General features: G+C 60.9%; 1 protein-coding gene across 10 annotated transcripts in view; it reads left to right on the top strand.

Moving 5' to 3' along the window:
• Nucleotides 1–27,494, top strand: part of OSBP2 (oxysterol binding protein 2) — a 137,794-nt gene that overhangs the window by 97,084 nt on the left and 13,216 nt on the right. For 9 of the 10 annotated variants that reach the window (XM_073222540.1, XM_036993377.2, XM_036993376.2 and 6 more), the window contains 4 exons: nucleotides 11,361–11,617; nucleotides 25,187–25,379; nucleotides 26,005–26,122; nucleotides 27,268–27,319. In XM_073222540.1, the coding sequence (XP_073078641.1) occupies nucleotides 11,361–11,617; nucleotides 25,187–25,379; nucleotides 26,005–26,122; nucleotides 27,268–27,319 (620 nt within the window). Of the gene's footprint in view, nucleotides 1–10,705; nucleotides 10,727–11,360; nucleotides 11,618–25,186; nucleotides 25,380–26,004; nucleotides 26,123–27,267; nucleotides 27,320–27,494 lie in introns of those variants that run through there. The other variant, XM_073222543.1, reaches the window with a different exon arrangement.

The raw sequence follows: 27,494 nt of genomic DNA on the forward strand, positions 1-27,494 counted from the left end.
CAGTGGGCCAATTACATCGCCAAGTAGTTTAGGGTCAGGTGAGGATCCTGGCCACAGCAACTTTCATTTTCCCTACAATAGGCATTAACCCATGTTACAGATAAAGAACTGAAGGTTAAGGTGTTAAATAACTGTGCAAGGTCCTGGGGTGATGACTAGTCAAGTGGAGCAGCTGAATGAAGGGGCCGCTGATCCCCTTGTTCATTTAAGACATGCGCTTGCCTCCCTGCCTTACGTGCGGCGGAGTATGAGATTCCACGTGAGCAGGGGCTGCAGGTCTCTTCTCTCCCCATAGAGCTCAGCCCAGGGCCAGGGCCCCTCTCCCCACCCTGGATTTGTGAGACCAGATAACAATGGACCATTAGGGGTCAAAGGGTTTGTACCAATTCTCACCATGGCAGGTCCAGGGAAGGAATCACATGTGCCTTCTGGGGCATTAGCAATCCGCCCCCCCCTCACCTGCGTCCCTCCACCCCCGTTCTCTCATCCAGAAGAGGCAGGAGGGTGCCCCAAAAAGGCCTGCAGAGAAGGAAGAAGGGTCTTTGCAAGGACTGTGCTCACCCAGGCCTGGCCGAAGTGAGGGCAGGTCACAGGGCAATTGGTCGTGATTCACCCTGGACTCCTGTATTAGCTCAAGACAGGGGCGGCACCACGCAAGATGGACTCCTGACTCTTGTACTAACCCCAGTGCACCATAATCCTTCTCACCGCGTCGTGCTGCCTTGTGGTTCTCAAAACACTTAACCACCCACTGTCTTGCTCTGGACTGTGAGGGCCTACAGGCTCCTAGGGGGTGGGACCTCTCTGCCCTCCCCAGGCCCTGTGCCTCCGTGCACTCTGTCATTGGCACCTAGAAGCTGCCGCAGGTGGAAAGCTCTTTAGTGCAATTATATGGGCATCAGATGATTTCCAAGGATAAGCAGCTGTGGCTGTCTTCAGGCCAGGAAAATGTAAACTAGTAGTTTCCAGTGACCTGCTCAGCAGTGCTGGCGCTATCTGGGACAGAGAAGTGGGTTTTCGTATGTGGGTCGCCAGACCTTGCTTTAGAATTCAGCCCCACCTGCTTTGACATTGAGACAAACGTTTGTGCTGAGCAGAAAATATTCACACAGGTGGGGCTCCCTGTCAGCCGTTAAAGGATATTTCCTGCTGGTCAGGGACCCCCTGCCCCACAGCCGTCGTCTGAGTGATGGTCCGGGGTGCCTGGTGGTCAGCTGAGAAAGGTGTGAGGTGCGGTCCGTGTTTTCCGAGGAGCTGTGCTCAGGGCTGGCTCAAGGGCAGTGCCTCCCCATGTGCCGGGAAGGGCACAAAGACGCCCTCCCGCAGTGTTCCTGCCAGGACAGCCAACAGCCTGTGCCACCAGCAGGCCACGGCTCCTAACCCGAAGGCATGTGGGGCAGCTGCCAGCAAGGAACCAAGCCATAGAGACTGAGGAAGGCTTGTGGACCAGCAGGTGAGAAAGCAACACACAACACCGAATCTGTGTTACCTGGACGAGGGCTAGACTTCAACCTGGGAACAAGGAAATCGTTTACTTTCCTGAACTGTCAGGATAATGAGAAGTTTTTCCCTTTCCATAGGTTACCCAGAAGGCAGCACAGGGTGTGGGGGAGAGGGAGCCCCGGGAACCAGGTTCCGGGTGCTGCGCCTGCCCCCCAACCCGCGTCCCTCCACCCCCTGGTTCTCTCAGCCGGGGAGCTGGGCATATATGGAGCTCTCGGGCAATGCATATAGCCGGAGCCTGGTGTCATGGGATGTTCAAGCTGGTGGGGCCTTGCCAGCACCTGACCCAGCAGTTCTCACCTGGCTGCAGAGTAAGGTCTCCTGGAGAAGCTTTTTTAAAGTACTGATGCCTTTCCAGACAAGTCACCGGGCAGCCCCTTGAGCAAATCAGACAGATGGCTCGGTCAGGCCAAGGTGTGCGGTGGGGACTGGGAGGTGCCAGGGCAGCCCCCGGAGGACACCCCCTGCTGTGGACGCGGGGCCGGCTCACAGAAGCCCACCAGTGTGGGGGGCCGGTGTGTGGGAAGGGTGCCCACCATGCGGAGAAGCAGCTGGGCTACTGGTGTGGACATCAGCAGGTCAGAGGAAGGGGGCATTGGTGCTGTGGCTCTGGGCCCCTCCTGTGACCATTGAACATGGTTCAGGTGAGAGCAGCTCCTGGCACACTCACCCCCCCACCCCCCGGTCAACCCACACCAGGGGTCCAACTGGCACAGGGTCCCACCCTCGTGCGCCTGCCCTGGATTAGCCAGGGAGCAGCCTACCTCTTGACCTTGCAACCTCGGAGCTAGACTCACACCAGAATGGGGCAAGCGGGTGAGCCTGGGGGTCCTGGGGGCCCAGCTCCTTGCAGTGCTGAATTCAGGATGGGACCCATGTTCCTTCAAGGAGACCCTGAGGAAACTCTAGTTAGGGTGGAAGCCACAGGTGGGCCGGGTGCCCTGCTGGCCAGAGGAGGCTGTGGGCAGCGGGTTTTCTTCAGCATGACAGCAGATGCCGTCATTGGGAGCAGGCACCTCTGTTTTTATGCTCCATTTCTGCAGCCCTGTTTACATCCCTGGATGCGGGCCCTGCTCCTAGAGTTGGCCACCATCCCGAGAGGCTATGCGGCCCCCGGTCACAGCCTTCTACTGAGTAGGGAGGCAGCCGGTTCTGTGAGGAGTGTCTGAACCATCACCTGCGGGCACTTCTAACCCTTCCTGGGGCTCGTGGCTTTGACCCTGTGCCCCAGCCCCAGCCAGTGACAGGAAAAGACTTACGTTTCTTTGCCCTCTAGGATTTTTGCCTCGCCTTCCACTGGAGGCCTCTAGTTAGCTCAGAGTTCTGAAGGAGCGTTTCTCCCTGGGAATACGGCAGATGCAGCCGCCATGGATACCTACAGATCCGTGTTTGTGGGATGAGGCTTTTCTCCCCTGCAGCTCCGGTAGAATGGAGGCAAAGCCCAGAGCTCACATCAGCCCCCGGGCGTGCATGTGGCCCTGTCGGTAGCTGTCCCTAGTCGGGATGCCACCCCATACCCCTCTCCAGGGGAAGTTGCCGGAGAGTTCTGCTGTGGTCTCACCAGGTTCCTGATGCCGCCCACACACACTGTGCTGATTGCCAGTGAGCGAGGGGGGAGATGGCCTGGGGGGCCGCAGTCAGGGCGACCCTGGACTCTGGCTGGGGTGTTCCATCAGCCTGCCAGGACCTCACAATTTATTACTAATTATTATCTGACTTCCCATCAGATTAGGTCCGGATATGCGTTCCAGTGTCCTCAGGCTGAGCTGCTCAGAGCATTCAGTCACCTACCTCCTTCCAGGGAGGGGCGTCATTCTTCCTGTTTGCCAGAAAATTTTTTTTACCATTGATTGCTTTTTATTTTTGCAGAACCCCTGCAGGATAGTGTCCCACAGGACCTGCTTTGGGGAAGGCAGACCCGCTCTCCTTCTGGGCTCCCTAGTCAGGAAGGCCTGGCGGTGCCTCAGGGGCCACTGGGTGCTTCCTCGCGTCAGACCTGGACCATGTACCTCCCCGGGGCCTGTGCTCCATACTCAGCGCTCTGACCCGTCCCACCTGTGCCTGGTGCACCTGCTCCTTCCTGTCCCTGGAGCAGCACCCTCCTCCCATGCCACCTGCCACCGTGTCACCCTCCTGCAGCGTGCATCTGAAAGGCAGCCGCCTCCTCCAAAGGGCCTCTCTCCTGCTTGAAGTCATCTCTCTAGCACCCCCACCCAGGGGCTCCTCTCTGGGCCCCTTCTCTGTCAGTGGTCTCAAGCTCCCTGTTCCCTTGGGAGCTCCCAGAAGACCTCTCCCATTGCCTGGGTGGGGCGGAGTGCTGGCAGGTCCTCTTCTGAGGCAGCGCCACCCCACAGGCAGGGCTAGCCTCCCCACCCACCCACTCGAGGCCAGGCTGAAGGGCACTGAGAGGCGCTGGCATCATCTCAGGGCTGGTGCAGACAAACTGCTACAGTCTCTCAGCCTCCAAGGCCACTGGGGTGGCAGGTGCCACTAGAAAACTGTGTGGCCAGTCCCAGCTCCAGCACTTAGGACCCTTGAGGTCTTGGGCACAGTCCTTAACTCTCCACAGCGCCCTTTCCTCTGCTGGGTGCAACTTTGCAGCACTGTGGGGTACGTGGGACTAACACACCGAATGGCGAGGCCAAGTAGGCCGTCACTGAGCACCCAGGGCTGCTCATCTCAGACCCACTGAAGCCCACTCCCGTGGGCCCGCCCCAAACTCCACTCATGTCTGTCCTCAGTGTCCAGCTGATTGGATTCTGTGATCAAATTTGGGTAGCTTAACAAACCTACGAAAATCTAAAAAAAAAAAATCACCAAGCCTCCTGTAATTGAATTTTTGAGGCGCTAACATTGCAGATTGGAAATGGCTGTTTTCTGCCTAGAGAACTGCTGCACCGCTGCAGTTCTCATTTGAAACCAGCTCCTGCTGTGTTTGCATCTCTTCAGAGGCCTTGCAGTGGGGCATCTCCTTGCATAGCTAGACTGCCAAACGTAGGATGCGTGCCCTGCCCAAAGACCTGAATGCTCAGGACAGGATGAAAGCCCCCACAGGGCGTCTGGGAGCCCCAGGGGTAAGTAGCCACTCAGAAACCAGGACCACCAGCTGGAAGGCTGCCAGGGCTCAGGGATCAGGCCTTGTCCCTTGCCCAGCCTGCACACCCAGACTCAGCAGGGTGAGACGCCAGTCCCCTGCAGCTGGGCCCAGCGGCACCGCCTGGTCAGGGCTAGTCCTGCTGGCACTGTACGTGCCCATGAGCTGCCGTGGAAGAGTCGGGTCTCAGGCTCTGGGCACAGTAGAGCCTGTGCTGCACTGATGCGGCTCCCCTGCCATGGGGGTGGTGGTCCTTTACCCTCTCCCTGTGCCCTCTCTTCTTTGGAGTGGCAGGAGGGCTGGGATGGGACCAGCTTGAGGTTGGCAAGGACACGGGCATTTAGCAGGTGTCCTTCCCTCCCACCCACAGCCAGGGGCACTCCTTGGCTGTCTGCCAGCCTCTACCTGCCTTGTGCCACCACCCACCCCGTGGATGGCTACTTGGTTCCCCGCGTTAGGCTGCCTCCTTCCCCAGCTCCCAGGGAGCAGAGCAAGGCTTGTCTCTGACTCCCTCAGGGCCCTGCCTTATGGCCCAGGGCCTGGCTTGCTGCTGGGCAGGCAAAGATAAGCAAGCTATGAATCTTGTCCTCCAGGCCTGCCGCCACATTCTCTTGACATATTCGGATGTTTCCAGTTGGCTGGAGGTCGGTGGAGGGGCCTGGTGCTGGAGAGCCTGCCATGGGGGGTCCGAGCACTCGGCATCTTCTCGGGGGGACATTGAGCCTCTAGGGGCAGCATCTGCCCCATAGAGGAGAGTGGGTGGGGAGCCGGGGAGCGGTGTAGAGGCGGGAGGGCACTGGGCTGGCTGCGGGGCCAGGAAGGAGGGACACAGGGTGATGGCAGGAGCTGCGCCAGGCCTGGCTGGACTTGGGGTGGAGGGTCCCTGGCCTCTTGGCATCCAGAGGTGGATAAGCTATCAGAATGTCCCTCCCAGCTCAGGACCCTGCTGCGGACCCCCACTCCCAGGGGACAGGTGCATCCCTTTCCGCTGCAGTCAGGACCCGCCTCAGCACCACCTCCCCACAAAACTCAGCCCAGAGGGAAGGAACAGAGCTGTGATCCCACCATTCCGCCTTGACCTCACCTGCCCTGAGGCCCCTCCTCAATGAGGGCTGCTCTCACGCACGTGCAGCCACAGTGTGCGAGGGAGGGGGTCCCTGGTCATCCTGTGTCTTGGCCTCAAGGAGTTTGTGGCAGGTGAGGGCGAAGCCAGGTTCCCCAGAGAAACAGCCATAGTGCAGAATGGGGTGGCTGCAGGGCCTCTGACCCCTATGTCCCCACCATGTCACCTCCCCCTGCCCCTACTGCCAAACCAGTCTGCACAGCCTTTTGCCTTCTTGGTTTCAAAAGCTGCCCCTTTACAGGGCAACCCCACAGAAACTTGATCCATTTGCTTCCAAAGATGAAAAAAAAAGCTCCACATCTAAAAATAGCCTACCTGACTCCAATGTGCTGGCAGTTTCCATGGCAACCTGCTCCTTCCCAGGAGCGCCCCGTGCAGGAGGCTGAAGGAGGGTCCTGGCCCTGGTGTGAGTGCCCAGGGGGCTCCTCAGCCAGAGCCAGATGTTAAAGGGTTCGGGGAGAGCCCCAGGGGCGTTGGGGTGGCAAACACGGGCTCCTCTGGCTGCAGGCCTCTGTGATTTGAAGGAAACGTAAGAAGAAAGACCTCTTCTGTGCAAAAGTGAGCTTTACCAGTGAAGGTGACCAGGATGTTGCTGGGCCGGGACCAGTAAGTCCCAGCTCTGCGCTGGCCATGCCCTGGGCGCTTAGATCCTCCAGAGAAGGTGTTAATGTCCTCGGCATATGGGCCAGCATGCTGGGCCAAGGCCACTTGGGTCCAAGCAGGACTGCCCGGTGCAGAACCAGCTCCTGCCCGGCCCCAGGCCACCTCCTCCCTGAGCAGTCGGGAAGGCACAGGTGCCAGGCTTTGAGAGGAGGCAGAGGGACTTGTGGGGTCTCTGTGCCCAAGTAGGAGTCTCAGTGCCAAACTAAAGAGCATCTGGTGACCACGCCCCAGGACAGTGAACCAGACGTGATCGCCCGTGACAGGTGAGAACACAGCTTAGTGCCCAGCTCGACTGCAGCTACTCAGGGGGTGGCTGCATAAAGCCCCCAAAGGTGTCCATGTCCTAATTTCTAGAACCTGTGAATACGTTACTTTATATGGCAAAGAGACTGTGCAGATGCGATGAAGTTAAGGATCTTGACATGGGGAGATGGTCCTGGTCTCACAGAAGCCAGGGTGTTATATGACAGCTAACCTCCCAGGCCGGATGCACTGGGATCCCCTCGGTGAGGCTTGTGCTGAGATGGGACATGGCCGTCATGACTGGGGGGAGGGACCGCTGGCCCCGCCACCCACTCGCTGCAGGACCCATCCTGCTCTGAGCCTCAGTTCCTCGCCTCCAAAACGAGGATGCCGAGGATGCAAGGATGTGAGTTATTTGTCCAGGACTGTGCAAGTGCCGGCCCCCGTGTGAGCCCTGGTGTCAGCGTGACTGCCTTTGCTGTTTGCTGTGGGATGTTGTCATCCTGCCCGGCTGCTTTGTCACTCAGCAGCAGGGAGCTGCCTCTTCCAGAGCTGGCTTCCCCAGCTCCCGAGATGCAGGTTGGGTCTGAGAGCAATTCAGGCAGCATTCCCGGGCACACCAGCTAGGTGCAGAGAAGCCGAGCATCTGACTGCAAGGGAGCTCAGCAGAGGCAGGCAGCGAGGGGCACTGCAGGGCCAGCAGGACAGCACGTGACCCAGAGAGAGGTGGGGGGAAAGATGTGCGCAGGGAGCAGGGGTTGAGATTTAATGTGAAGGATGGGCGGAAGTACTCTCACCAGGCAGAGGGCAGGTGCTGTGTGTTTGGGGCGCCCCTAACTGGCCCCAGCTCACACCTGCTGCCTGGTAAAGGCAGTTTCCTTCCACTCCTGCCTCCCCCACCCCCCCATGCTGAGAGGGAAAGTCAGGCACCACTTCTCTGCCCCAGCCCTGGTGGCCACCGCAGACCTGAGCGCCCCACGGCACTGCCGCAGCGGGCTCCTGGTGCGCGGCCCGTGGCCTGAGGAAAGGGCTCAGCAGGAAAGTGGAGCCATGGCGAGGGTTCCTCTGTTGCCCAGAAATGTGGCTTTGAGCTGGCGCTGGATTTCAGATGCTACTATTCCTGTATTGTTGCAGAACTTCTGTAGGATCTTATGTATGTAGACAGGTTAGTGTTTGTTTGCTGTGCTGTTGCCGCGTGGATCGCACAGAGGATATGTAGGAATATAAAAGCTCGAGAACCCCCAAGGCCATAAGCTTGCAAACCACGGGCCTAAACAACTTTGGACATACAAGTGTGTTCCTTCCTTTGTACTAAGTTCCTTGCCAGCAGAGTTCCTGTCCCAGGACGGGGTGGGCAGTGGAACCTGAAGAGCCGTTTTCTTGGCTCTGGGTGGGTATCTGCCCGTTTGTCCTTCACAAAGCATTAGCTAATTTAATGCCATTCCTTCTTTTTCTGATTGGAGGAATGTCACATGAAGTAGTTTTATTTGCGTCTCTAATACTGAGTTTCAGCTGCCTTTCCAACGTGTGTTTGCTTCCTGCAAGGATGCCTGACCCTGAACTGAGACCTGGGGACTCCGTATGGCCAGAGCGCACCGGTTTGGAGGTCTCCATTGTTTAGCTCTGCTTCTGCCCAGGCCTGAGAGGGGGTTCACACCACTGTGCTCAGCATGTGCCCGAAGAGCCCAAGACATGGTGGGACTGTGGGGGCCAGGCCACATGTCAGCAGCTGAGCGAAACCCCCCTCCTCCTCCCTGGGCCCTGAGGGGAGTGCGGGGACTGCGTGGGGACGTGGCCATCCCCGGCTGTTCATGGTCTCGGAGCTGGGGCGCGCTGCCATCGGCATGTCCGGGCTGGATCGAGGGTCTTGTTCTTCCCAGCCCCTGGCCTCCTGCCCTCTCTTGGCCCTGGCCCTGACAGGCCTCTGGCCTCTCCGTCCCTTCAGTCTGCTCTTCATGCCACTGGCCACCGGTCTTGCCTGTCCCATGGACCTCAGCTCAAACGCCCACATGATCCCTTTTGCCAAGGGATGAAGGCCCGGGCTCCTTAGCTGTGCCAGACACCCTTCACCATCTCTCTCCAACTAGGCCCTCTGTGTCCCACACCGACTCCTTACGTCCTCCTCCAGGCCCTGCCCTCCTGTGTGTGACCTGCCACCTCTGTGCATGCCACCAAGAACCCGTGGGCCTGAACAGGCCTTCTGTGATGCACCCGTCATTTCATTCACGCACCCACTCGTACTCTCATTCCCCCTCCCCTCCCCTCCCCTCCCCCTCTCCTTCATTCTCTTGACCTGCTGTCCCTCCCGGAGGGACTGTCCCTCCCCATAGAACAGATGGTGCTGGTCAGAATTAACTGACCCAGGTGTTTTCCCATCTCTCCCCTAACAGCACAGCCAGTGACTGGGGAGCAGAATAAGCCCATCCCCATGTCCCTGGCAGCTGGATCTGCACCTGGGCCCTGAGAACTACTTACTAAGGTGTACTGCTTAATAACAAGTTAAACAGAAATGCAGTCACCCCCATGCCCATCGCACAGGAAGATGCTCAGAGTTAGGCTGTGCCTCCCAGCGATTCTCGCTCAGAGTGCAGAGGCCACATTCAGGCTGGCCCACAGCCAGCGCGCCCCACCTGGCTCTGCTGGTGCACAGCAACCATCCGACTGGGTGGTAGTAGGCCATTCTGGTTTTTAGACATTTTGAGCCTGGAAGGGTAACAGGAGGTTGCGTTGTAACTAAGAGTCCAGGCTCTAAAGCCAGTTCCCTTGCCTGTGACCCTGGACAATTTCAAGCCCTTTCTGCCTGCAGACCTGCCTCACTGGGTTATCAGCATACCTGAATTGAGGCAGGGCCTCCCCCAGGGCCTCACACCCAGAAAGGCAAGATATCCCCCGGCTACTGAAGCCTTTCTAAAGTGATCCAGAGAGGAAAACCCTTTGCAAACCAACCTGGGTTCGGATCCAGCTCTGCCCCCTCAGTAGCAGGGCCCTAAGCCTGCATGAAGGGTAGCAGCTGTCCATGGGCCCCTGTGAGGCCCACTGAATGGCCCTATACCTGAATTGAGGCAGGGCCTCCCCCAGGGCCTCACACCCAGAAAGGCAAGATATCCCCCGGCTACTGAAGCCTTTCTAAAGTGATCCAGAGAGGAAAACCCTTTGCAAACCAACCTGGGTTCGGATCCAGCTCTGCCCCCTCAGTAGCAGGGCCCTAAGCCTGCATGAAGGGTAGCAGCTGTCCATGGGCCCCTGTGAGGCCCACTGAATGGCCCTGAGCCTGGCCCAGCACCTGTAGTCTCCAGACATGGGGTCATTTCAGGGCTGCACTTGGCTGGCTGTGGTAGGGGGAGGAAGAGACCCCAGGCTGGAGGTGGCCCCTCAGCACCCCGCTCACTCGGGCCCCACGCCACCAGCTGGCCCTGCACTGCCACCAGCTCAGTGTGGTCAGAGCAGTGACTCACCCAGGGCCACCCCCACGCACTCTGCCTGCTGTGGGAAGCAATCTGTTCTCTTACAATATGTCCCTTTTAAAAAGAATTGTATTTGGGGTTACAAATTTTCTTCACACACATACACAGAATATCTTGCTGAGTATTTCTGAATCAAGGCCCTTCAGAAACCCGTTGGGAGTTACAGGCCCTGGCGCTCACAGGCTGGTGTCAGCCCTGACTGACCCCTGCCCAGTGTTCAAGCAGCAGCAGGCCCAGGTCAGCTGCTCGCCACCCCCCGCAAACCTGTGGCGGGGCGCCCCCGAGAGGCCCCACAGCCCTGACCCTTGTGGACACAGGTTGGGCCGGCAGCAGGCTGCTCCAAGTACCCAGACTCTCAGGAAGGGGTGCGCCGAGGTGAGAGTCGGGGTGAAGAGTGAGGACTGCCTGGCCCACTCACAGAGGCCCCAGCACCCTGACGTGGCACCCTGGAGGCGGCAGACCAGCGGGTGTTCTGAGGCAGGTCCTCTATCTGTGCTTCCTGTCCTGTCTGTTCCCAGGGAACAGTAAATCCCTACCTGACAAAGCCGTTGAGAGGCCACACCAGTGTCTGCACACAAAGCGCAATCGATAAATAAGGGTGCCTTCCTGCAGGAGGACGGCACCAGCAGGAACGTGGTGAGAGCTGTGACTTTGGCCTGGCAGTCCTCAAGGAAGGAGGCTTTGAGGATGGGTGCCATTGGGCTGGGTAGGGGTGAGACCTCTGAGGAGGTGAGGGGCGTGTGGGGCAGCTCCAGGCAATGGGGACACAGGGAAAGGCCCCAAACATGAGGCTCAAATATGTAGGGAGCAGGGACTGTTTCATGGCTGGGGGTGGGCCTAGAGCAGAGAGCAAATGCGGTTGGTGCGGAAAGCCTGGGGCAGCTTGGACACGGCCTGCACTTCAGGGAGAGGAGGCAGGCTTCCTTCCAGATCCCTGTGGTCTGGGGTGCTGCTCCCACCTAGCAGTCTCCAGCCCCCCACTCAGCACAGCCCACCGTTGCCTGCACCCTGCAGCTGAAGGGGCTGGTGCCCGGCTCATGGGCAGGTGCCTGCAGGCAAGCCCCCTCCCACTGACACAGGAGGGCCTGCATCCTCCCCAGAAAAGCTGACAGGCGTTGCACCCTTGCAGGGAGCAGGTACTGGCCCCATCTAGGGCGCTCTCTGTTTTGAGAGCTCTACCTGCTCCTCCTCCAGGGCCAGGCAGCCCAGGCCTCTTGGTGCCCTGCCATGTTGTCAGTGATGACCATGGCAACCCTGTTGCTCTCCACAGATGACTCTGGGGATGACGACGACGATACTGCTTCCCCAGCTGACAAGAGTGAGCTACAGTCCACCCTCAAGAGCCTGTCCCTGAAGTTAGATGACCTCAGCACGTGCAATGACCTCATCGCCAAGCATGGCGCTGCGCTCCAGCGCTCCTTGAATGAGCTGGACGGCCTCAGGATCCCCTATGAGAGCAGCGAGAAGCTCAAGGTCGTGAACGAGCGGGCGACCCTCTTCCGCATCACATCGAATGCTATGATCAATGTAAGTGCCCACCCGCACTGCCGTCACTACGTGGGGTTCCGCAAAGGGAAGGGGGTCCCTGTCACTGGCGCTGCCATCTGAGTGGGTGGCCAGGCTGCTTGCCAGACCAGGGCTCCATTTCTGGTGGCTTCAGGTCGTTTCCCAGAGCTGGCTCCTTCCTCTTGATCCCCTGTGTCATCCCATCCGGTGGGTGAGGACATTCTCCTTAATCGTCCAGTGGGAACTGGAGTTGGACGTGGCATCTAGTTGAGACTTGCAGGTGGTTGGGGCCTGGGTGAGGAAGGCCAGAGACTCAGGCTGAGCGGCTGATTGTGCCCACGGGCGGCACACTGGCCTTCAGCAGCTGCTGCTGCTCCTTCCCAAGCACACTGAGGCAGCACAGACGCAGCAGGGTGAGGATGCGTCACTGCAAGGGGCAGGTGTGGGGTTGGGACTGGCGCTGGGGGTTCCCTTAGCCCGCGGAGCTTCCAGGCTGAGCCTGCCTCGGGTCATGTGAACCTGAGAGCAGGAATGAGTGACCACGGTCTGCCAACTGAGAGGTGCAGCCTCGGGGGTCGCCACTCTGGGGTTCTGGGAGCCACACTGCTGTGACCAGGAACTGGCAGGTCGCCCGTGGTGGCAGAGAATACAATGCTTGAGTGTGCTTCTGGGCCCTGTCTCTTTCTGCCTGGCAAGCGTTCCCCAGAGATAGGTGTGCTCCTCCAGACCTCTGCCCTGCAGACAGAGGACAAACCCCAGGAGGGGCACATCTGGGCCAGGGTGGCGTGCTTGGAGCAAGGGGCCAGAGAGGGGAGCTGTGGGAATGGAGGCCACTGGTGGCCCGGGTCTAGAGGATGTGGTGCAGGAGGGCAGCAGGCTGCCGAGAGGCAGTGGGCCGTGCTGGTATCCAGCCTCCCAAGCAGGGGGGTCAGACCAGAGCAGGGTTGGGAGCCAGGACCAGGCTCTAGGCCCAACACAGGAACCCCAAAGGCAGGATGGGAAGGAGGAGGCTGAAGCCCATCAAAGGCCGAACCACCAGGCAGGACCCTGGGCTCAGTGGGTGTGCAAGGCCACAGCTTTGAGGCAGTCCTGCAGCCTGGCCACGTCGTCCGTCTGCACTTTCCTTTTCCTACGTCCGTCCTCTTGGTCCGCTGGCCTCCTTACAGCCCCCAGACTCTGGGGGCCTGGGTCACCGTACTTCCAGTGACAGATATTAAGCTTTTAATGACCTAATGAAGAATTTGTGCTTCCCCGGCCCTCCTGGAAGCCACTCACTCCCGGCTCCCCTCCTCTGCCCCCATCCACTGAGAATAGAGCTGCTTTGTGTCTCCAGTGAGCAGTTTTGGCTCTTCCCAGGGATCAGGTTTCTCCGCTGGCGTCTTTAGCAGAAGTCTTTTATCAGGTGGCAGAGGCCCAGCTGGGTTTACAAAGCCATAAAAGCCGTTTGCCCTCTAAGGACATAATGAATGGTTTGATGGGAAGCGCAGCCCCCTGGGGTTGATTAGGAAGCCTGTTTGCGGTTTGGGCCCCAGGAGAGTCAGACCCAGTGACAGGTCACTGCTCCGGATGGGCTGACCCCAGGCTAGCATGAACCTGACAGGGGGGCCTCTCCCTGCCCACCTCCGTTGCCAGGGTGTGTGGTGCACAGAAGTGAGATGCTGGCCACCGCAGGCTAGGCTGGTAGCCAGGCTATAGCAGAGGCCTGCATTCTCCAGGGACCCTTCCTGATGGCTGATCCCCTCCTGGCAGGAACTGGTCAGTTCTGGGAGAGTGATTTGCACAACTGGCCAAAACCAAATGTCCCACTGTATGTGGAGGGGCCTAAGCGTTCCTACCCCTGGCCAGGCCTTGGCCTCCACCCCTGTTACAAGGAGGGGCTTGGACCAGGAATCTGTAACTAAGACAGCATGTGGCTCCCACCCTGAGCCCAGGACCACCTATGCCTCTTATAGCCTTAACAGTACCATTAGGTATTGTTAGTGTAAAAGTGGGAAGGGGGCTCAGAGAAGTCACCTGCACTGCCCAGGGCATCCAGCAGCAAGCCCAGGTCTGCGTGGCCCACTGTGGGAGTGATGGCCCCCATGCTTGCTGAGGTGGTGAGGGTGAGACCCTCAAGGGCTGTAAAGGCCCCCTCCCACTCTGAGGTCAGCACACCCATCTGCCCAGGGTGAATCCTCAACCTCAGGGCCCTGACTCCCTGGCATGCCTTTTACCTTTAGGCTGCAGCCCCACCAGGCCCCCTCCTGAGAACTGGGAACTTGGGATGGGCAGAAGCCAGCCCCAGCTATCCCCAGAAGACACAAATCAAGACCCCCAGATCCTGCCACATATTGCTGTAAAAGGGGGGATCCCTACCAGTGGGATCCCACTGCAACTCTACCACCCCCTCCCTGCCCCCTGCCCTGAGTGAGATGAGCCCTCTGTGGGGAAGCTTCCGGCAACACCCAGGCCTGAATTCAGGGCCTGTGTTCCCAACACCTGCCCCCGGCTAGGGCAAGTCCCCACTCCTGTGGATGGTGAGTAGTGTTGGGTTGTCCACCTCCTGGGCTCTGGTGAAGTCTGGGTCAGGCAAGTAAAGCATAAATTGAGGGGCAGCTGGCTAGACAAAGCCCACAGGAGAGCACACCCTTCAGAGGGCCTGGGGCCAGCAGCACCCTGCCCACATGGGAGGAATCCACTGCTTCACCCTCACTGTTCCCCAAGACAACCAAGAATCTAGGGTTGTTCACCCTGCAGGAAAAAAGTCAGAGAATCGATTTTACCTCCTTCGGGTTTGGGAAAGGGCATCGGTATCATAAACCTTAGATCCCTAGCTCCCACAGGGCAGGGGACAGGCTCTGGGGACAGTTCCCAGGATCCCAGGGGCCATGGTCAGTGATGCAGGTGTGCCCCTGGGCCCCTGATCTCAGGGCAGTACAGCGAGCCTCCCCTTAGATCAAGGACCACCCTTCCGTAGTGTTTGAGGGAACAAGATGATCAGAGGGGGTTCTGGGTCAGGAATACTGGCCACTCCCTTGTGCCTTCACATCTGCTGTACCTTGTGGGGCACCCCTTCCCCACCCTTCAGATACCTGTTCATCCCTCAGAGCCCTACGTGGACATCACGACAGGCAGGAGGCTTTCCGAGCTCCCTGTCAGGAAGCCATTCCTCCTGGCCAGACCGTTCTGGAGCCCTGGGGCGCCTACAGGCCACCCTGAGCCTGCCGTGTGGCACTTCACCTGCCATTTCACTGTCTGCCCCTCACCAGGCTTTGTGCCCCCTGGGCTCAGGCTCAGGTCTCACCTCACCTGCGTGTCCCCAACAGTAGCTCAGTGGGCGTGCCTAACAATGTTTCAAAGCGGGCCTCGCAGCTCAGGAGAGAAGTTCTAAGTGGCGCACACCTAGTTCCTGCTCTGTTCGATACCACGTACAAAGCCTTCCAGTCCCGTCTCCTCCCGGAGTGGCGCCAGTGAGAAGGCACAGGCTCTGCGCCCAGCCCTCTGCCCACGAAGGCCCGCGCCACCCACCTTGCAGAGGAGTGAGGGGCCTGATCTCCGAGAAACAGGAAGGGCCCTTCGTGAAGTTGAATCGTGATCGCATTTTCATGGGACACCATACTGAGCCCCGGCCTCTGTCCCTCCTCTGTGGCTGCGGTTGGCAGGACTTGGAGGGTGGCCCCTGGGAAGGGCCCTCCTAGGGCAGCATCTGCGTAGGTCAGGGGAACACCACAGTGAGCCCAGGGGGCCCTCCCCTCTCAGTGCAGTGAAGCCGTGGCCACGCGGCTCATGTGGGTAGGAGAGACCTGTCTGATGGGCATTGAACCCAGACCTGAGCCATTTCCTCCTGAGCCTGCCCCAGGTTTGTGCATCACACATGGGTTCAGCAGGCCTGCGGAGGGGCTGTGCAGGGACAACAGCTCACATGCCCATGTTTGAAAGCCAGGTTTGTGGAGAGGCTGAGGAGATTCACGGCAAGCTGGGAGGGAGGCTCGGGCCCGGGGCCTGCAGCCCACCAGGGGAGTGACCCTCCGTGCCAGTCACGTGTGCGGGAGCCAGAGTGGAGCCGCAGAGGGAGTGGCCACAGAGCAGGCCATGGGTGGGAAAGGAGGGTTTCTACCAGGCAGGGAAGGGGGTCGTCACTGCGTGCAGGGGTGTTCAGCGCTTACCCGCGAGTTCCTTGTAAGCAGCACATCAGGTCAGGGACATGCCCCAGTTCACCTGTGAAGCCCATCACTCTGCCACCTGTCCTGGACCTCCGTGGGCAGCTCTGCAATCGTGGGGCCCATGGGCAGGGCCTGGTCGTTGTGCAAAGCTTTCTGAGTAGGTGGGTGGCAGCCTCACCACCCCACTGCCCGAAAGAGAAAGAGAACAGACACATCTCCTCTTCAACCATGAGTCACACAACTCCAGAGAGGGACCCCAGGGGGGCCGGCAGCCCCTCCCAGCCTCATCTCCACCTGTTCCCCATGGCCTGCCTCTTGGTCTGTCCTCTGTCCATTCCCTGCCAGCCTGGGGGGCTCCCTGGCCAGCGGAAAGCCAGCGTAGGAAAGGAAAGTGACTTCGCAGAGCCATGCCGGGCGCCAGGCCCTCTGCACGAGTGATCTCATGCCACCCACTCAGCAGGCCGGCAGTGGGGAGACTGAGGTGGCTGCTGAGGAGGGGTGCCCACTATAGTGTGCTTCCTTACAGGAGAGAAGTAAGGGCAAGAGGGTCAGGAACCCCTCCCCTGCCCCTGGTCGCCCACATCCGTGCCCTGGTTCTGCTGACCACCACTCTGACTGCAGGGCACGGTGCCACATGGATTCTCTACTGCAGTGGCCTAGCTGGGCACCCTGCAAGGACAGGACACAGTCTCCTCACGGTCCTGGCAGCCCCAGAGCCCCCAAACCTGGCCCAGCGTGCGGCATGTGCGTGGGGTGCGAGCAGGCTGTGAAGGGGCCCAGGAGCCGTGGATGCGTGGCTGGGTGGCCGGCAGAGTCCCCTGGTGTGGGACCGTGGGAGTCCGAGCCAAGGCAGCCCAGCCATACCCGCTTGGGTCACTGTCTGGGGGACTGCACTGGCCTGCCTCTCCGGAGGAAGCTCGCAGTGCCGTCAATGACTTTGTTCTTAGACCAAACCGTGAGCCTCAGCGCGCCCGCGCACAGGGGCCCCACCAGGCCTGGGGGGACCACACCTGCCCTCTTCTGCCTCTTTCCTGCCAGCTGGGGCACGCCTGGCAGTGAGGCACTGGTCAGTCCCATGGTTTAAGGTGCAGAAGGAATGACTGAATTGATAAATGTTACCAGCTCATGCTCTGGGTATCAGTTTCCATAAAGTGAAAAGAATAAACTCAAGTTTTCCTCTCTTTTCCTATAAACGTATCTCTGTAGTAAAGCAAAGGGTCCTGGTTTAAAGGACAAGCCTCTGGTGCTGTGGGTGCTACATGGTGGTGTGACAAGAGCAGCCTGCCCCAGTTTCTTCCCATGACTTGGTTTGACCCTCACAGAGGCCACGGGGTGGATGTCGTTGCTGGCGCGGGGGAGCAGGTCCTGTCTGCAGGCCAGGGCGGTGGAGCCTGGCTGGGGAAGTGTTGCTGTGTGACTTCCATGCAGACCCACCTCCCTGCCTGCTGAGCCACGAGTCCTCCTCATGCCCCCCCACCCATCTTGTTGCCCCGGCCAGGAGGAGGCAGCCAGAGTCCCGGTGAGAAGGCACCGAGGGCCGGGCGGTCATCTCCCCTGGCAGTGCTGAGCCCTGGGGCCCTCGGGGCCGTGGCTTCAGCGCAGCCCGGCTCACACCCACTTAGCTCTTTGCAACAGGGCAGCACGCGGCGGCTGGAGGGCGCGAGTCACAAGAGGCAATCCCTTCGGGACCCAGGCAAGCTCTAGCCAGGGCCCTGGGCCCCCAGTGAACAAAGCTTAACCTTGTCGAACCCGCACCTGCCAGGAGCTGGAGCCACACAGATGACAGGGCATGTCGGAGACAAAAAGGGCCTTCAGAGGAAGCAGGGCAGGCTGGTAGGGTGGGGTGAGAGGTCACTGGTACAGACTGGCCAGAGGGGTGGGGTGCCTGGATTGGGGGAGAAGAGCCAGGGCTCTGGGAGCAGCAAGAGGCTAGGGAGAATGCCGGCAGCTGAGGGGAGAAGGCCCTGGGAAACTGGAACCCCGTCTCAGGAAGCCTTGTCCCAGGTCTCTGAGACCACTTTGCATGCCACTCTGATGAGGCTCACGCAACCAAGGAGAGTGGTCCGACCCGAGTCTAGCAAGAGCCCGTCACTGCTCAGAGAACGGGTGATGCGTGATGCAGGGGCAGGCCCTGGGAGCCCCTCTAGGAGGCTCCGGTGGCCGCCTGGGCTGGTGGGGTGGAGCTGGTGCCGGGAGAGGCGGCAGCTGGTGCTGCGAGCTGAGGGCGGGCCAGCAGGGTCCCTGAGCGAGGGAGTGGCCACCGGGAAGAGCTGAGCCACTGCTGTCAGCCCTCATGTGCCGGCCACAGGCCCACGGGTCTGCCCGCAGGTTCAGGCAGGGTGCAGGGGCCCTTTCCTGGGAACAGGTTTTGTGCACCCAACAGGCAAGCAGAACTGGGTGGTTGGTGATCCCCACAGGAGACCAAAGATAGGAGAGGTGCCCAGTAGGGGGCAGAAAGCAGGAGAGGGTGCTGGCCAACAGAGGGTAGTTGCCCATGCGGCCCACCTCAGAGGGCCCAAGGGGACACACTGCACTCTGGGCCCCTCAGTTTACCAGGGAAGGTGGAGAGGCCCATGAGGGATGCCCTTGGGTGCCTGCAGTATTGCCGGCTAGATGGGATAAGGGTGCAAATCCTGAAGGCAGGGACCCAGGAAAGCGTGTGGAGGAGGGGCACCCAGCACAGGAGTTGGGCAGCTCCCCCTGAAGGGAGCGCAGGGGGAGCGAGAGGCATGGCCAGAGAGGAGGGGGCAGGTCAGGACGGGAGGGCATGTCATGAGACGGGCAGCAACTCAGGGCCAAGGGCTCGGACCCGAGGCATCGTGGAAATAAAAGACCCAGACAAGGAGGAGCTGTTCACTGCTGGAAGGACTCTGAGGCTTCTCCGAGCCCAGCTTGAGCACCCCAGGGGGCTCCTGGTGCCCACCCAAGGGGAGCACTGGTGGGGTGGGGCCTGGAGCTGCCCTCCCATGTCCTTCCGGGGCCTGTGGGCAGGTTCCTTCCAGCTGACCACTGTTCTGTCCTAACGTCTTGCTCATTTGGGACCTGGGGAAATAGGTAAAAATAGATTCCAGAACTGTCTTAAAATCAGTTGGCAAACTGGCAGCCAGATGGTGCTGGTTCCTGTGCGCAAGGGGCACACTGTTTTGAATGTGGAAAGGGCTATTTTAAAGTTTGAAGTGAAAAGCTGCCTCCTTGAGGCTTTGAGTGAGTCACGTCAAGGAGACGCCCGAAGGTTCTGGGGTCGGCGGGCCACTGGGGTGCCCGTGCCGAGAGCCCTGTGAGGGTGCGAGGGCTCCCTGGGAGCGGCTTGGCCTCGAGGGGCCAGGAGGGGGACAGATGTGCAGCATGGTGGCCCGGCTGGCCCTGGCCCGGAGGGACCCCTGGGTGAGCCCTGCACTCCCTTCATGGCCCCAGGGGTCCCCATTGGTCTTGGAGGCCTGCAATGGCTGCTTCTCTCCCAGTAGGGCGGCCTCTGAGCTGGGCAGTCCTGGCCGGAATCCCAGCCCTTCCTGCCTTGGGAGGTGTGTACCGAGGCCACGCTGGCACTCCTCAGTGGGAGGGGAGGGGACTGACCCCAGCGTGCCCCCGGTGTGCGCTTCTGACTGTGCAGAGGGGCTCAGGAGGCCATGACTGCGCGATTTCCTCCTACTTGCTGCCTTTAGGGCCCAGGCCAGTGAGAGGTGGGTCCCTGGTAATGCCGGCCAGCTGAGGGTCGTGTGGTGGGGTAGGTGGTGGGTGGGCAGCCTCGGCCCCAGCAAGCCAGAGAGCACAAGGGTCCAGCCACCTCCCTCCGGGAGCCCCACAGCCTGTGGGTCACTGCAGGCCGGACGCATGGCAGTCAGGCCCTGGCAGGAGCTGGCTGGCTACAGGCAAGAAGCGCAGCCCTGTCCGCATCCTCCGGCACCCACGCTTACCGAAACTTGCTGTGCGCTGCCGGCTGGAGATGGAGTCAGCCACCAAGCTGTCCCTGCTAGAACCTCCCGGTACCCACCCAGCCTGGACCCTCCAGAACCTGGCTCGTCTCCCCAACTCCCCCGTGAGGCCAAGGACCACCCGGCGAGCCATCTGGCAGTCCTCTGGCACCTTCCTCATGTGCCTGTCTCGGAAGGTAGCTGCAGGCCAGGAGACTGGCGTCTGAGCAGCCCCTGAAGGCCAGGCCCAGTGGGGTCCAGTCTCTCAGACCCTCCGGGAGCGTAAGAGGCTTCTCTGGGCCACATGCAGAATGGCTATGGGCCCCAGGCCAGGGGACCCCGCACCCGGCGCACTGCCCTGGTCTGGGGAGTGGTGAGGTCATCGCCAGGACCCGGGTTACGAAGAGCCAGAGCGGTCAGAGTAGGACCCCTCCTCCTGGGCCCCGTGGGCAGAGGTTCGCAGCTCAGACACCATCCGTCCCATGGGGCACCTGTCAGGGCGACCAGCAGCGGCTCCCCTTAGAGCCCACGCAGCTTGGCCCCGGCAGTTTCCCCGGGCTGGGCAGCCCCACAGCGCCCTTCACCAGGCAGGGCATCTGGGAGGGGCGAGTCTGCCGGGGGGGTCCTGCTGGCTCCCCAGCCTGCCGCTGAGCAACCAGCCTGGCGCCGGGGGTGCCTTTCCCACCCCAGGCTTTCCGGTTCTCACTTGGCTTTGGGGCAGCTCAGCAGGCTCAGCACCCTCCCCACAAAGACGGAAGCCCACCGCCCACAGGACCCACACCTTTGAACTCAGGGACCCCCTCAACAGCCCTGGGGGTGGAAGGAAGGGGCAGGGTGGGGAGACTAGAGCTCTGTTCCCTCCAGAGGATGACATCCCCAGATGTGGGGCCTGTACAAGCCCTGGGGTTCAGCCCCCTGTTCATCCCACGAGGACACCAAGGCCCAGGAAGTTAGTCACAGGCCTGCCCCGTGGTGGGCAGGAGGCGGTGCCCCCGAGGAATTTGGATGCTGGGCCCCTTTTCTGCCATTTCCTGCCCCTGTGTGGTACGAGCAGGGCGCTTCGGGATGGCCTAGGGCACCGCTCCTGCTCTGGGCTGGGCATGAGCTCTCTGAGAATGTGGCAGGGTCTCAGGGGCCCCAAAAGCCGCCCCCAGCTGGCTCCACTGCCAGGGCCCAGGTCTAATCCAGCTTAGCAAGCGCACAGTGCACAGCCCAGCTCAGCATTCTGGGGGGTGGGGGGGCCAGGCCAGCACCTACCCATCTCTGCAGTGTGGATGGAATGGGGCCTGGGGAAGGCTGGCAGCGGCAGTTGGGGATGAACACCAGGTTGGTGCATGGGGTAGAAGGGGCAGACCGACTCTCCACAGGCGCACAGGGGGACCAGGGCAGCTTATGTGCTGCAGATGACCTCCCGAGCACTGGCAAAGACCTGATCCAGCCGCACGAGCCTCTCAGTACTGGGGAACAGCAGCCTCTGCCACGGCCCCCTTCACGTAACTGTGACACTCGGATCTTTACGTCTGCAGCCGAGCCACATGCGGCCCAAATGAGGCCCCAGCTGTCGCCCTGCTGTTCTCCACCCTTGGCCCTGCAACGGCAGCAAGGTGGAGGCCACCCAGGGCCAGGTTATCAGGCGGCAGCCTGGGCCGTGCGAGAACTCCCAAGACTCAAGAAGAGGGGCTAGGGGGCGGTAGCGAGGAGGGGCTGGGTCCTACTGCTTCACCAGGGTTACTCCCCAACATCCTTGTAGCAAGGATCCCCGGGAGCCCCACTCCACTCTGGGAAGGCCTTGGGGTCCCACACCACCCTGCCTTCAAGGGGGACACGGGGTGCAGGGCCAGTGCTGGTCCCATGCACTGGGAGACTTGTAGGTAGGGTCCATGGGACTTCAGACCTGGCCTACATACTCTGCCTGGGGGCCTCGGGCAAGCCCCTCGGCCTCCCTGAACCTCCATTCCCACCTCAATCATGTAATTAAAACAGATACCTCAGTGCTAGGCAGAATACCCCAGACAGCCCTGCCCGCAGTCGGTGTGTGGCACGCGGTGGGCATCAGAACAAGCAGGTGTGTTTGGGATTGAGCCAGAGAAGGGGGAGGAAGACACAATGCCTGGTAGGCCACACGTGACAGAGTTGGGAGGGTGGCGCCACAGGAGGTAAGTCTAGAGGGGATTTGGGGCCAGGTGTGTAAGAGGCTGTCAGCTGTCCCAAGAAATGTAACAAACATTCCATTTTCCCTTAAAAATGAAGATGGTTATTTCTAAAGTGTTTAGAGCTCATGAGCATCAAGGGTACGAGGTGGAGAGCTTAAATCATCCTCATACTGTGATCATCTTTCCTTTTTGCTTTTGCTGCTAGGCAGCCCAGGGGCCAGACAGAGTCCTCTGACATAAATCGGTGGGAACTGCTTACCTTGGCCTTTGACTACCACTCTACACTGTTGTTTGTGGCTCCATTACAAGTCTTGTTTTAACTGCTATGTGTTACATGAAAACAAAGCACCTATCTCTGCTGACACTCACCGACCCAGAGGTGACTATGGCACTGTAAAGGGTTGGCAGGGGTGACGGTGACAGTGCTGTAAAGGGTTGGCGGGGGTGACGGTGACAGTGCGGTGGAGCAATGCTGAGGGAGGACAGGGGCAGAAGCGAGTGGCCTGGTACAGCTGGGGTGGGGCAGGCAGTGTGCCACCAGGCCGGGCACCCACAGTAAGAACCTGGACAATCACGAAACACCAGCCTCATCTCACCTGTACGAGTGTACAGGGCACAGCCTGGCCTCCGCACCCTCCCCCCAAGGCAGGCAGACCCAAGGGGACTGTGCCTTGCACGGCTGCATCCTGGCTCTGGGCCCAGGCAGACTGGGATCCCGCCCCACTCACCCCTGGTCCCCAGGGACAGTGGGGACAGGAGGGCCTGGCAAGGGGCTTCCCTGAGGTGATGTGCTGGGGCCCATGCCGCCCCGGGAGATGAGGGTGCCACTCTTCCACCATCGTCAGGCCTCTGGCGCGTTTTTGACATGTGCTGTGCACCTGGCTCGGCGGGGCCTGGAGAGCTGCCTGGGCCAGCAGCAGAGTCTGTGGGCACCCCTGCCACGTTAGGAGTCCTTCCTCAGGCGGCAGACAGGCGGCAGGAACCCAGACCAATCTGCCTGGGCGGTGGGGCCGAGCTCAGGGCCGTGGGGAAGCAAGGATGGCTTGGGACGTGGGTCTTCTGGCAGTGGCAGCTTGGGGTTCAGGACCTGGGGTCTGGGTCTGCTTCCTCCTGCTGTGTGACCTCAGAGCCTGTGGAATGGGGTGGGGTCTATGCCCACCTGTCTCACAGGGACCCATCAGGGTCTGGAACATTCCTGAGGTGCCCAGAAGGATACTCTGCTCCAACCCCCCACTGCTGCCACTTCTTGCGCCCACTAGCGCAGACCCAGCAAAGAGATGCCTTCTAGCCCGGCTGCTGGGGTGGGTGGTCACCGTGTCTGCCGTCGGCCCCCATCCAGAGGCCTGCAGCCCGGGAAGGGGAGGTGCAGGACTACAGGCGAGGCTGGCGGCCCGCATAGGACCCAGGCCAGTGAAGGCCCAGCTCCGGGGTCAGAAGTCGGAGTAGCACTCAGTCCTGCAGCCAAGTCTCCCACGACCCACCCAGGCCCACGTCGGGGTCCCCAGATTGTGTGGTAGTGAACGCAGCTCCATACCAGCAGGTGAGCCTTACAGATCCATAGTTTGGAAACTCAAAATAGCCCCAGACTTGTGTCTGCCCTGGATGCAACCTCTCTCGACTCCTGAGCCTGTAAAATGCAGGCGATTTCTCCCTGCCACCCCAACCTATGCCGGGGCACCGTCAGTGTAAATCCCTGCCCCTTCTGGAGAAGCAGGTTATGGTGGCTTAGATGCGGCCAGGCAGGGAGGGTGGTCAGGACCCTGAACCTGAGGTGAGCGCACCTCCTCCCCAGAGCCTTGTGGAGGGGCTGCTGGGGACCAAACCCCAGTTTATTCACCTGTCACGTGGGGCTGACACCACTCCTCCCCCGCAGAGGATTCTGCTAGTGAAGCTGAGACCAGGGACCCTGTGGGAGCGGGTCCGTTAGACATCACCGTTCTGTCACAGGACGCGGGCTCAGCGGGGCTGGGTGGCTCCGTGGGGACCAGGACTTCTGCCTCTTCAGAGTGGGTGGAGGGACCCCTTGCCCTGGACACTCCCGCAGGGGCGCTGGGGGCGAGGTGAGATGACAGGGAGGTGCCATGGGAGGGCTTGTTAAAGGGCTGCTGTGCCTCTTGAGCTCCAGGCTGGCCACCGGGGCTTGGCTCTCCCCTGCGGCCCATCCAGGCCCGGGAGGTGCCCAAACAGGGAGCCTCAGGCGAGGCGCTGGTCCACCCGGCTGTCCTGAGGAGACCTGGACACCCACCTCCTGGTAGGGTGTCACCCAGAATGCTCTGGGGCAGCTGCTGAGTTCTGGGGCTCTGTGGGTGGGAAAGAAGCAGGCGGTCACTGGAGAAGCTCCCTTGCAGGCTTGGGATGGCGGCAGAGGCGAGTGTCCGGCGGGGCCTGACTGTGGGGCCGGGGTCTTCCTCCGGGGGAGATCTGAGGAGCAGCTGGAGGGTCTGTGGGGTGCTGTATTCACCTGGCGCTCCCATCGCCTCCCTGGTTCCTCCTGACAGCCCTTCAGGGTACTGCAGCTCTGACCATGTGGGGGCCGGGCTGGTGCCTGTCTCGTTCCAGAAAAGCGCGTCTCTACCCCTTAGGGCTGGCATGTGCTGTGTGTGCCTGGTGCTCGTGCGAGAGCAGTAGGTGGGCAGGCCAGGCGCGGCAGCCAGAGACCACAGGTGCGGGGGCCCGAGGAAACCGGCTGGAGCAGTGCAGAGGGGCACATCCAGGTCCCTGGCTTGGCCCATGCTGGCGGCCGAGGCCCGGGCCCTCCTCTCCCCTCCGAGGACGGGAGCAGAAGTAGCGGGGCCTGCTTCCTGAGAGTTGGGGGGAGCCACTTATGGGCCTGGGAAGCTGGAAAGAATCTGGATGTCACAGCAGGTCCCGGGGCCTGGAGAGCCCCTGAAAGTACGTGATACGGCAGGAGCTTGGAGGGAACCTGGTAGCAAGTTCCAGTCCCTGCTCCTCTGCCGGAGGAGCCCTGCGCCTCCGAGAGCCAGGCGGCCCGGCAGAAGGTGGCCTTCCCTTCCCTTCCCTCTGGGCCAAAGCCAGGGACTGGCCCGAGCTGCGTGCCTCGGGCTCCTTGGGCCCCAGCGGGGCCGGGGGCCGGATGAGCCTCGGGTCCAGCACACGCACGGCAAGGAGGTGGCAGCTCAGCACCCGGGCCCCCCGGTGACCAAAAGCCAGCGCCATCGGCTGCTGCTGGTGACGTAGCTCCGGCGTCCAGGGCAGGCGCCTGCCCCTAGGCTGGCTCCCAGAAAGCCGGCATTGCCCTGTCCCCACAGAAGCTAAGCGGGCAGCAAAGGTGTCTGAGAGCGCCCAGGGAGGCGGAGGGGGGAGATGGGGCAGACGGGCCCCTGCCCGAGGCCCCAGGCTCACGGGCCTCCCCTCCCTCCTCAGGCCTGCAGGGACTTCCTGGAACTAGCGGAGACACACAGCCGCAAGTGGCAGCGCGCGCTGCAGTATGAGCAAGAGCAGCGCACCCACCTGGAGGAGACCATCGAGCAGCTGGCCGAGCAGCACGACAGCCTCGAGCGGGCCTTCCGCAGCGCCCCCAGCCACGCCGCCCACCCCGCCAGGAACCTCAGTGCCGGTGAGCAGCCCGGGGCCGCCGGCCTGGCTGGGTCCCCTTCTCAGGGCTGCCCGGCCTCTGCCCACCTGGCTGCCGCTCCATCCATGCCACCCGCGGCCCCCCAAGCCCCCCAGCTGGCTCTGCTTCCACAGCCACCGTACCCACACCCACACACATTTGGCCGTAGCTTGGCCAGGTGTGGCCTATTTCCTGTGCCCGCCACCAACTAGCAACAGTCTCCCTGTATCTGGGTTCCAATTATCAAAAAAAGAGTTCAGTGAGCCTGTCTGTGCCCTCTGGCAGGGCTGCCCAGATGCCAGGTGGCAGCACCTGACCTTGAGTTGGGGGGGTCACTGGTACCCTGGGGAGGGGGTCTGTCAGAGGGAAGCTGGGCCGCAGACGAACTGATCAGCATGTTGAGAGACAAGGGGAGGCTTCCAGAAGAAGGAAGGCCTCTGAGCCCGAGAAGTAAGAGGACAGCACATTCCAGAAAAGGGAGCAGGGGTGGCCGCGGCCAGGTTAGTCAGAACCCAGTGCCTGGAGTCGGGAGGGGGTGGGCGACGGGGCGGCTCTGGGCTCAGCCTTCCTTGGGTGGCTGGGGGTTTTGAAGCTGCACCCTGAGCCGCAGCTCGGCGTGTGTCTCTAGGAAGCCTCTTAGCGTCCAAAGGAGGTGACAGTGAGGAAGATGAAGATTCCGAGTACTTCGATGCCATGGAAGACTCCCCGTCCTTCATCACCGTGATCGCCGAGGCCAGAGAGGACAGGTGGGGGTTCCAGGCAGGGCCGCTGTCGGCTGGCCAGCCCTCCCGCCCTGCCCTTGTGTGCCATCTGTGCTTTGTGCTTGCGTTATTTTTTAAGTCTTGCTCCAGATGGTATTTTTGTTTAGACTGGTTCTGTTCTTTCTTAAATCAAAAATGCCCAACTAGAGTTTGTATCAGGATTTCATTCTAAAGGAGAGAGAGAACAGGGCATTGGCTGGATCCGGTTCTGGCCTGAGCAGATGGGTAGGGGCTGGGACCCAAGGGCTGCGGTCCAGAAAGGCCTGGCTGGCTCCATGTTGCCACAGAGCTGCCCGGGGTCCCAACCACTCCCTCCACCATGTCAGCATTCCGGAACAGACAAGAGATGCAGGAAGTCTCTTTTTTCTATTTCCAGGCCTTTGTTTTATTTTCCATAAAAGTCTACTCTTTCCAGATGTTTCCAAATACACAGTAGAACACACAGGAACAGCCGGGACATTAACTAGCACCGAAAGCCCTGGTGTAAGCCCCTCTGGGACCCCTGGGAAGGCCTGTGGCTGTGGGCTGTCCAGGGAAACTAAACTCAGGGAGAAAACCGTGCAGCACGTGGGAGGAAGAGCGCGAGGCGGCGGGCAGGCCAAGGCAGAAGGAGCAGGCACGTGGGCCGGAGCGTGGATTCAATATGGTCGGGAGTGCAGTCCTCATTTGGATCTTTTATTCTCCTCGAATTGCTTAAGGTCCTGATAACAGAAGGGCTGGTGAGCATGGCAGCATTTAGGAACACGGGTCTGGTGTGCCTGCTGCGGCCTGGGAAGGAGCTGCTACTCCAGGTCCCAGGGGCAGTGACATAACTGACCGCAGCCTGGGCTGCCCCCTGCCACGTTCACCCAGGGGACACATAGCGTCAGAGAGCCTCCCGTGCTCACCCACGAGCATGCCCTCAGGCAGGCATCAGCCTCTGTGAGGACCTGCCAGCCTCCCAGCGGCCTCCCCCCACACCTGTCCCGCAGCCCGCCGCGCCCCATGCTGCCTTCCATGGGCTCGTCCCGGTTTCTTCCGAGGAAAGGGCTGTTTTGGTCCCGCTTACTCCTCAGGAAGTGTCTCATCCTAGCGGCCCTGGCAGCCTTGGGATTTGTCCGTCACTGGCCTCCCCTTCGTGTCTCCTGCAGAAAAGCTGAGGGTGAGACGACAGGCTCTGCGGACTGGACCTCATCAGACAATGTGAGTGAGGGGCAGACCCCGAGCGTGCCTGGCAGGGGAGGCTGATCGTCTGATCTCAGGGTCTCTGGGGCAGACCAGTGCCCTGGTGGCCTGTGGGTCCCAGCCCAGGCAAAGCAGCCAGCCACTCATGCCAGCAGCAAGCCAGTGCTGGCTGGGTCCTGACTGAGCTGAGGCC

The sequence above is a fragment of the Manis javanica genome, chromosome 15 (assembly GCF_040802235.1).
Source record: "Manis javanica isolate MJ-LG chromosome 15, MJ_LKY, whole genome shotgun sequence".
Taxonomy (NCBI): Eukaryota; Metazoa; Chordata; class Mammalia; order Pholidota; family Manidae; genus Manis; species Manis javanica.